The sequence below is a fragment of the Amaranthus tricolor genome, chromosome 3 (genome assembly GCF_026212465.1).
Source record: "Amaranthus tricolor cultivar Red isolate AtriRed21 chromosome 3, ASM2621246v1, whole genome shotgun sequence".
Taxonomy (NCBI): domain Eukaryota; kingdom Viridiplantae; phylum Streptophyta; class Magnoliopsida; order Caryophyllales; family Amaranthaceae; genus Amaranthus; species Amaranthus tricolor.
The window spans coordinates 24,186,270-24,196,547 of NC_080049.1; the positions used below are offsets into that span (position 1 = coordinate 24,186,270).

The following is a 10,278-nucleotide window of genomic DNA, read 5'->3' on the forward strand; positions in this document are numbered from 1 at the left end:
CAATTTCTACCTAAATATGATTCTGTTTCACAATTTTTAGAACGAAGTTATATAAAATGGTATTATTCTATTATTCTATGGATGAATTTCAAACAAATGAATGGTCAATAAAATTATCAATAATAGTGTTAAAATTATTAATAATAGTGTTAAAACTATCAATAATAGTGTTAAAGAAGGTCAAGTCCAAGGGAAAGACCATGTGGGGGAGACTCAAAGGGGATATGGTCACAACTCTGTCAAACAAGATAAGTTTATTGAGCTTCCCAAGTCAGTCAGAGGATGTGAATGAAATGTGGGTGAACATGGCAAAAACCATTAGAAAAGTGGCAAAAGAGACCTTGGGGTGTCGTCGGGTAAACCAAAAGTGTTCAAAGAGTCATGGTGGTGGAACGATGAGGTAGAAAAGAAGATAAAAGATAAAAACAAGAGATTTAAGGAACTTATGGCATGCACGGAAGAGGAGGACAGGAGAAGCAAACGGGGGGGGGGGGGGGGGGGGGCAAAAAAAGCGGTAACGAAGGCAAAAAACCGTGGTTATGAGGACTTGTATCGGAAGCTTGATACCAAAGAGGGGGAGAAGCAGATTTTTAAGTTGGCGAGGACTAGGGCCAAACAGCGGCAAGACTTAGAGACAGTGAAATACATCAAGGATGAGGGGGGACGAGTACTTCTCTCAGCTACTCAATGAGTCTAGGGGGCCAAAGGAGGCGGATAATCAAATTTTTGACGGCCAAAGACCAGTGGAATATGGGTCAACAAGTGATATTACCACAGGAGAAGTAGGAGAAGCTCTCAAAAAGATGGGGAGATCAAAGGCAGTCGGGCCAGATAACATCCCGATTGAGTTGTGGAGGGGTTTAGGAGAAGAGGGCATTCGTTGGCTGACTAGCCTTTTTAATATTATTTTGAGGACATATAAGATGCCAGAAGAATGGAGGAATAGCACACTAGTACCTCTGTTTAAGAACAAAGGCGATGCGCAAGTATGCGGCAACTATAGAGGTATCAAAATTCTAAGCCACACAATGAAATTGTGGGAAAGAGTGATAGAAGGGAGAATTAGACAGGAAACGGTGATTAGAGAGAACCAATTCGGCTTTATGCCAGAAAGGTCAACCATTGAGGCAATTCATGTTTTGAGGAGACTGATGGAGAAATATAGGGAGCGAAAGAAAGATCTACATATGGTGTTCATTGACTTGGAGAAAGTGTATGATAGCATACCACGACGTGTTATCTGGGATAGCCTCAAGGCTAGAGGTATTTCTTCAGTGTACATTGAGGCTATAGGGGATATGTATGATAGAGTTTCGACTAACATTCAAACACCGGTGGGGATAACAAAGCCTTTTCCAGTTAAAGTGGGACTACATCAGGGATCGGCTCTAAGCCCTTTCATTTTTACTGTCATAATGGAAGAGATTTCTAAATCTATTTGGGAAACAGTACAATGGTGCATGATTTTCGCTGACGACATAGTGTTGGTTGCAGAACTAGAGAGAAGGTTAGCAATAAATTGGAAGAGTGGAGGGAAGCTTTAGAAGGTAAGCTTTAGAAGGTAAAGGGTTGCGCATTAGCCGTACAAAGACCGAGTATTTGCGTTGCGACTTTAGTGGGACATCACCAGTAGGTGAACCAGAGGTGTCCATAGATGAAACATTTGTTAAAAGTACAACCAAGTACAGTTATTTGGGATCGATCATTCAAAGGGACGAGGAGATTGACGGGGATATAAATCATCGTATACAGGCGGGTTGGCTCAAGTGGGGAGCAGCCACTGCAGTGCTATGAGATAGGAAATTCCCAAGCAAGTTAAAAGGAAAATTCTACCAGGCGACAATCAGATCTGTTCTGCTATATGGGACCGAATATTGGCCTGCAAAGAATATTTTTGAACATAAGATGGAAGTTACAGAAATGCGTATGCTAAGGTGGATGTGTGGGAACACATTGATGGATCGAATTAGGAACCAAGAGTTTAGTGACAAACTAGGGTTAGCCCCTATATCTGGAAAAATGCGCGAAAACAGATTGAGGTGGTTTGAACATGTGCAGAGAAAGACTTTCTTCGCCCCTGTGAGGAGGGTAGAAAGCATTATAGTTGAGGTAAGAGGAGTCGAGGAAGACCCAGGAGAACTTGGGATGAGTAAATAAGAGTTGACTTGCATGAGTTAAACCTCTCTGCGGACCTGACTAGGGATAGGAGTAGTTGGAGACACCATATCCATGTCTTAGAATATTGATGTCCTCTTAGTTTTAGTGTCCTTAACCTCTTGCTTTTCTCATTTCCTTTCTATTAGTTCTTTGTTTTCTTTCTGCAGTGGTTCCCCTTTTATTTATTTATAAGCCTTTAAGTTTTATTAACTTTGTTCTCAAATTGTGAAACAGAACTATTTTTATGTAGAAATTGATGAGTTTAACGTCAAAATTGATCACAAATAGGTCCAAATTGAAATTTTTTTATTTTAATTGATCTACTTAAAGTTTACTTTAAGTTGAAATTGATACTTTTAAGGTCAAATTTTGATACCTTTAAGATTAAAATTGAAAAATGCCCAGAAAATGGAAAAACGAGAGAAAGCATGTGAGGTTGATACACGTGCGAATTGGGCCGGCCCAAATTGGCAATCTCATTATGAGGTCATCTCGTTCAAGATCAGCTGATTGTTTAACTATTAGCATTATATATTGTTGTTTAATTATTATTTATACTTACTTGTTTAATTATTATTTATTATTGTTGTTTATTTCTTAATTATTTAGTTTAATATTATTATTCAATCAACAAAAAAAATAATTGTTTAATTATTAGCATTATATATTTGATTATTTGAATTATTAATTATTTATTATGTGTTTTTTAATTATGTAGAAATATGATTGGTAATAATGATAGAGACAAAGATTTCTCGAAGGGTTTATTATCTAGGATTAGTTTTAAACATACGCTTCTTATAAGCGACCCTCATGATAAGGATGTAACAAGGTCTGCCCGTCGTTCTAGGCAGAAGCAGCCGTTGAGACAAAGTCATGCCCAGAGGTCTAGCACCTTAGAACATGTGTACCCACATTGATGACCATATAAGCAAGCACAATTCATTAGGGTCATCTAATGACAAGGATAGGTATAATGACTATCAGGGACAAACTCCCACACATTCCATGTACAACCTTTTGATTGGACAGTCACTAGGGACCAGAGAGTTAACTAAAATGCCACATGATCTTCTCTAACCTATAGCAACTGATGGTAGCGGAGATGGATCATCATTTATTAGTAACTAGATAAAATGATTTCCAATGACCACACATGTGTGCAAAACATTAAGTAGGCCTCTCTAACAAACCATTTGTAGTAAATTGCAACCTTTTCCCTCATCAAGTAGAACATAAAAACTTGTATGGGGCCGCTTACGCGTGCGACAAAAATAATTTTATACTTGTCAAATTCAAACCTCTCCAAGCCTCAATCTTCCTTCTTCGGAGGCTTAATTTAAATTTTTTAGCTATCGACTTCTACCCTTAAACACCCATTCTACCACTTAAAATGCCAATTCTAACTCTTAAAACCCCTAATCTAACCATTAATTCATATTTTACTTACCTACTCCAATTGTAAGATATCCATTTCAAGACTTAGAATGTCTATTCCAATGGTTTAAAAATTATCAAATCTAAGGCTTAAAATGCTTATTTCAAGGTCCAATATATCCAATTTGAGCTTTAAAATAACAACTTAAAATTATGAGGTAGACCTATAAGTGGCCGCACGTATGCGGCCGTCTCACAGGAGATTTGGTGCAAGTAGAAAGCTACCAAGAAGTTGTGATTTATTGGTGTCATACCAACAATCTCACTTAGCAGCCACTTATTGTTGATGGGTTTGTAGGTGGTATCGACAGGATAACATGTGGCCATGTACGAAAAAACGGAATGGATCTAGGGTTTTCCATTAGTAACTTAGTAAACTACCCATCAACACCCATGTCCATTCAAACCACCTAGTTGCTAAATACAAACACTGTTGTATATAAAACCTACCATTTATTTTTTATGTCTAATAGATTGCCTAAGATTGTATATTTGATTCATTCTATCATAAACTCCAAAACAATTCCACTTTATCGATGTCATAATGAAGGTAAGTTGCATACCAGTCACACTAAGTTGTCTGATATGATCTCGAATGTCATTTAACGGCCTATTTGCTTTAACACGACCGTTTCTATATACTGTAAAACGATGGTAGAGTCTTGATTTATCAACAAAACATACTCTTACCTTACATGGCCTCTCTCTAGGTTACGACAATATCCAATAATCAAAAATGGATAACCACTTGCCCTTCTTCTTGATCTTGGATGTGTCGCATAATCTAAGTCATGCAAATGTCCTCTAAACCTATTGTATCGATGACAACGTAGATATGTACTCATTAAAGAATAACCCTCTATTTTCTCATAAAGCGCACGAGTAAAATAAAATCCAACAGTAGTACTTATCTCGTCGGTCAAACATACAATTCATCTACTGATTCGAATTGCCTATCTGTAATAAATCTTGAAGAATAATCTACTTCGTCACCACCAAATTCCTCTAAGATATCCTGCATAAATTTTGTAAAAATAACTATTATGATAAAAAAATATTTATTTAATTGAAAAAAATTCAATTCGCACAAAACGTGGGACTTGACCTAAGTACAATCACACGTTTTGTGCAACTTGCATTTATTTTTTAGAAATTACTATAACAAAAATCTTGAATATCATTACTTACCTTAAGATTATTGAGGTTGTATAATTCACTATCGATATTGCTTCTATGTTAAGATTGAATTGATAGAGTTTATTTTAGCGAGAATTTAGTGCAATCATAGTAGAAGTAAGGGTAAAAAAATAAAATGAGGTGACAAAACAATGAAAAGGTTGCGAGTTTTATCAATGTTGAAGATGTTTTATTAGGTACAATTAGCATAGAAATCTATACCGAGTTTGTTACTATAGAATTAATGAATTACACACACACATAAGAGATAAGTTAGAATAAGGCTTATTGCAAATATTACTCCATTATTCCTAAGCTCCTGGATATATGGGAGAAGTTTGTCTTAATCATCTAATTGTGTATGTCTTTTAAATTTCTTTCATATAATTTAAACTCTATTAGATTGAATGAAGACAAAAAATTATTGAATTCAATTCTGACGTGTAAGAATGTGATTAAAAAAGGAGTTGTTTTTAATCCATATTCTTATATCCTTATCCTTATGCTTATCCTTACACATAAAATGTATAGAAGGATCAACTACTATTTATAAACCAAAATATTCAATACGTAATACATCTAATTGTGTATAATTAAAAATTATAAAAATTGATATTAATAAACTTTACATTAAAACGGATCAAATAAGATCCCATATGACTATGTTTTAACTTACAAATTAATAATAAAATAAGATTATAATTTAAGAGTGATAGATGAATGATGTACGAAAAGTTAATCGAATAGCTAAGGTGAATAGGAGGAAGTACCAACTTAGTGGATGTTTCCCTACAATGTCACTATCATATTAAAAATAAAACTATATCAAATTATATGAAAAATGGTAAATTAGCTAATAAACTAAAGTTGATGTAGTATTATTCTAGAAAAAAAAATCTATAAATTAATACCATTTATAATTAATTAAAAATTAATATTATTATTAAAAAATTAAGGAAATACTATATCATTCAAGATAATTTTCCAAAATTTAAAACAAAATATCCTATATACCATCCGAGACAAACTCAAAATTCATCACATTGAAACCAAATTACATTACAATTACAATTTTCACTAATGAAAAACAGAAAATCGGATCGGATTCTATATCGGGTTTTAACACTCCTACAAATAGAGATCCGTATTTAATAGACGGACACAATTTTCCAGAAAAGGTAATGCAAGTATAACGAGGAATAAAGAATATGCGGAGGCCATAGATTATGGTGGATATATGATCTGACGGTTGAATATTGAAGACCAAAGACCATCTGATGACTGACAATTTCTCATAGTCATTTTCTCACTATTTCATGTAGAGTGTTGTAGCAGAGAATCGCTTTTTTCTAGACGTCTACATCAATCTCACCACTAAGTGTTAATACAGAGGTACAGATTTAATCACAAGTCAGTTTCTTCTTACTGCTATTTCCGTTTCACTGATTCTTTCTGTAAGTTCTCCATCGCCTTTTTTTTTGCCTTTTTCTGGTTTCCTTTTTTTTTTTCATTAAGGAACATCGTTGTATATGTTGCTGTGTTTTATCTTTCACAAATTGATGGTTTTTTTTGGGTGATTTTTGTTGCTTTTGATTATTACTGCGTGATGTCTGAAACTCTGAATGCGATTATCATGATTTATGCTTGAGTTAAATGTGTGAGTGTTTATTGTCCTTTTCGTTTTTATTTCTTTATTTTTTGGGCTGCATACTTGTGATTTTTAGCTTGTTTTAGGTACTTCATGCTTGTACGTTGTAAACTTGTAATAGTATTGATAGGATTGGACCTTAGATTTATACATGTAATGCATAACAATCAAGAACCTTTTTAAGATTCTTGCTGCAGCGGGGTGTGATCTGAGCATATCACCAATATTGCGAGTTCGTGATTGTAATGTGTTGTTAAGGTTTTTGAGATTTCGCTTCTGAAATAGCATTTTTGTGATTCTATGATGGAAGAATTAGAGAGCAGTTGAGTAATATGTATGTTTGATGGACTACTTCATCTATTTTCAATTGGTAAAGAACTCTATTAAGTTTGTGTGTAATCAATTTACCTCTTGTATAAATCTTGTTGTGTACAAGATTACAAAATTTATCAATTGTGACTGCCATGGAAAGCATTTTTGCACTATGCATCTGAGGACATCTAGATGTACAGTCTTATCTCAAAGTTTAAACGAGTTTTAATCTAGGGTGAAGTTTCAGATTTGTAAAGGTCATACTTATTTTCCTTGAGGAATTTGCTTATTTAGGAGTTTGAAGTTGTACTATGGTATTTAATTTCTGGAATTTTGCTGTGATATTTTGTCGGCAATTGGGATCAAGGCTATTATATTTTCTGTCTTTTATTCCCGTGATTGATTTGGTTTCTGCGATTGTTATGTAGAAGGACAGAATGGCAAACAATGAAGGAGAGGGAAGTAACCCCGAAGCTTTCAAGCGTTCTCCAGGGTTTCCTCGTGTCACCCTTAACGAGAGAATCCTTTCTTCCATGACTCACCGATCTGTGGCTGCTCACCCTTGGCATGATCTAGAAATTGGTAAAATTCAGATGATACAGCTAGTAGTTAACAATTTAAGTCACAGTTCGTGCTCACCAAGTGCATCTGATTCATCATTCATGGAAATTAGAAAATTCTTTTTAATCATCATCGATCAACATTCCATCACCCAGTTTCATTAAGTAGCTCCAACTTAGGGTGGGGTTTGGGGTTAGATAATTTCGGATGGAAAACAGTTGAAATTTTGCTGAAAGCTAGATTTAAGTGTAGTTCATTGTTGTAGCAATGAAGAGATTTATGTATATAGTGTGTACCCTAGTTGATTTCCATTTTCAGACTGTTTCTGTTCTGATCGACAGTTATTTGATCCATTTATTTGTGTTGCTGATTGTTCTGCGTGTGGTTTTGTAGGACCTGGTGCCCCGTCAGTTTTTAATTGTGTAAGTGTACTGTTATATGACATAGTCCTTGGTATATAACAATTATATGCTAGTTTCACTATGGAGTGAAATTCAATTATATTCCTTGTTTTAGATCTTTCTAGATGAGAAAACATTTTTACTTGTATAAGAATATAAGATGGCACTTAGTTATTTGGTGACTATGATATATAAGTAATTTCTCTTTTGATGTGAATAAATCTTCTCACCTTTCAGATCATTCAATTTGGATAATTTGGTTTAGTATGTGATGATAGGGTTTATGGTGGCTAAATCATCTCTTTGATTTCACAGTGTGATTTGATTTGTTTTTTACTTAATATTGAGCGATTTCTTCATTGCACTACAGGTCGTGGAGATTAGCAAAGGGAGCAAAGTTAAGTATGAGTTGGACAAGACAACTGGATTGATTAAAGTAATGCTATTAATTTTTTTTTTCATTTGATCCTGCTGGATGCGATTAATTGATTTCTCATTTTGCTAATGTACAATTGCTCATAAATCATAATCATTGTTGGAGTATGATTTTCTTTGGCTATGTTTGTGTCGGGTTTACCTTGATCTCTCCCCCCCCATCCTCATACATGTTTGCTTTTGCATGTATCTCTTTGTATTTTTGTGTCTTTCCTCCTAATACCAAGACATCTTAGGGCTGTAAGACACTATAGGATTGATGGATGAGAGGACTACATATTATGTTCATGCATTTAATATTTTCCTTTCCCCTTCATCTTCCTTCCCCCATTCTTTCATGAAAGTATATATGTTGCCTTACTTGAAGGGTATAAGTGTAGCTAGTAAAAGATGGGCCTGCTGGATAAATTTTCATTTGATTATAGACATTGGAGTCGATCCACTCTGGAAACTGGATTATGTGCCCCGGGGGGTATTGGTGTTAAGTTAAATTGGATGCTTCTTTATATAGCTGTGCATAATTACCCTTGTTACAGGTGCCAGTGCCCAGTTGTTTAACTGATGTTGATCTTTATTTACTAGGTTGACCGGGTTCTTTACTCATCAGTGGTTTACCCTCATAATTATGGTTTCATCCCTCGCACCATTTGTGAGGACAGTGATCCCATGGATGTACTTGTTTTGATGCAGGTAACAAAAATAGTGGCCTGTGGGCCGTGTTGCTGTGACACATATATTAGACATATGTTTGCAAGCCTGCCTTCATCAGTCATGACTTAACTCTTTATTATTCATATTTTCAGGAGCCTATACTTCCAGGCTCATTCCTTCGAGCTCGGGCCATTGGACTCATGCCTATGATCGATCAGGTGATTAATGTTTCGCACACCCTCACCATTTATGTGTTCCACCACAACTTGAATCACAACTCATCATTTTCTTATATAACAATTTGATCCTGATATTTCTGTCACAGGGTGAGAAAGATGACAAGATTATAGCAGTGTGTGCTGATGATCCTGAGTTCCGTCACTACACAGAGCTCAATGAGCTACCTCCCCATCGCCTTGCAGAAATCCGTCGTTTCTTTGAAGACTGTATCCTTTTGTTTCGTGTATCAAAGAACTGACGTCTTCACCTGAAGTAAGGTCAGCACGTTCTAATTTTTTAAGGTCTAGTTTGATTATCCGACGTCCGACCTGAATAAGAGGAACACTTCCTGGTTCCCCTCCAATTTGTACAAGGATTCCTTTACCGAGAACCTAGACAAGAAGAATGAGAACAAGAGTGTTGCAGTGAATGATTTTCTGCCAGCTGCAGATGCTATTGCTGCCATCCAATATTCAATGTGAGATTTCGAGCTGTTGAATACTCGCTGACTTAGCGTTGTTCATTCACTTTTCTGAAAATGGATTTATGTAACGACTTTTCGTCACTTTGCTATGTTTCAGGGATCTCTATGCGTCGTACATTGTTGAGGGGTTGAGGCAATAAGGTGCAAAACAGGGAGTTTGTGGCAATAGCAGAGCGACGTAAGAAGTCGATCAATGGACTGTCATTTTGTCGTCTTTTTTTTGCTGCCTCTGGACTAACTGATAACAATGAAAATTGATAAACAACGAACTGCCTTCATATTTGGCCGTCATGTAACCTTACATTTTACCACAATGTATTTTGTGTGCACCTTACATTTTCTACTAGATGAAAGCAGTTAAATGGTTTCTTTTTACACTTTAGAGTAGCTAAACAGAAGGATGACTTTCATTTTTGCCACAATTGTTTACAAAGTTGCTAGAAGAGGTTGTGATTGGCCAAGTTCATAACTGATGACTTGACTTCCTTTAAGGCATGAAGATACAGGCAAGATATTAGGCGTAATTACTTTGAAATTGTGAATAAAATTATGGAGAAATTACCTTGAATAATACCACCTTTAACTGATTTTCCTACACTAATACGAATTTTTAAATGACCCTGAATAATACAACCTTTGATATGAGTTTTTCACCAATATCCATTTTAACTCATTACATGAATAAGAGGTTAATTTTACCCTCACTTGTCCCTTTCTTCTCACATGTGCACCACTCGACCCAACACCCTAACACAACCTCACTTATCCTCCCGCTACCACCCCACCATTTCTTTCCC

At 35.5% G+C, this 10,278-nt stretch overlaps 1 protein-coding gene and 1 pseudogene across 3 annotated transcripts; both read left to right on the plus strand.

Moving 5' to 3' along the window:
* The first annotated feature begins 653 nt into the window (after positions 1-653).
* LOC130808476 (uncharacterized) lies at positions 654-2,246 on the plus strand (annotated as a pseudogene).
* A 3,594-nt stretch (positions 2,247-5,840) lies between these two features.
* On the plus strand, positions 5,841-9,856 carry LOC130808815 (soluble inorganic pyrophosphatase PPA1-like). Of its 3 annotated transcripts, none has more exons than XM_057674327.1 (9): positions 5,841-6,427; positions 7,159-7,312; positions 7,685-7,713; positions 8,063-8,128; positions 8,710-8,817; positions 8,931-8,996; positions 9,104-9,224; positions 9,394-9,475; positions 9,579-9,856. In XM_057674327.1, exons 2-9 carry the CDS (start codon positions 7,168-7,170, stop codon positions 9,619-9,621), a joined length of 660 nt encoding a protein of 219 aa, XP_057530310.1. In that variant the 5' UTR covers positions 5,841-6,427; positions 7,159-7,167; the 3' UTR covers positions 9,622-9,856. The 3 variants fall into 3 exon arrangements, with proteins under 3 accessions (XP_057530310.1, XP_057530308.1, XP_057530309.1); XM_057674325.1 differs by having other exon boundaries at positions 5,841-6,224; XM_057674326.1 differs by having other exon boundaries at positions 5,841-6,162.
* Positions 9,857-10,278: the final 422 nt, after the last annotated feature.

Excerpts from the sequence above, each read along its gene's own strand:
- LOC130808815 (XM_057674327.1), top strand. The coding sequence starts at position 7,168 with ATGGCAAACAATGAAGGAGAGGGAAGTAACCCCGAAGCTTTCAAGCGT. Across the intron at positions 7,714-8,062 it reads CCCCGTCAGTTTTTAATTGT|GTCGTGGAGATTAGCAAAGG; the intron begins GTAAGTGTACTG and ends ATTGCACTACAG. Across the intron at positions 8,997-9,103 it reads TCATGCCTATGATCGATCAG|GGTGAGAAAGATGACAAGAT; the intron begins GTGATTAATGTT and ends TTTCTGTCACAG.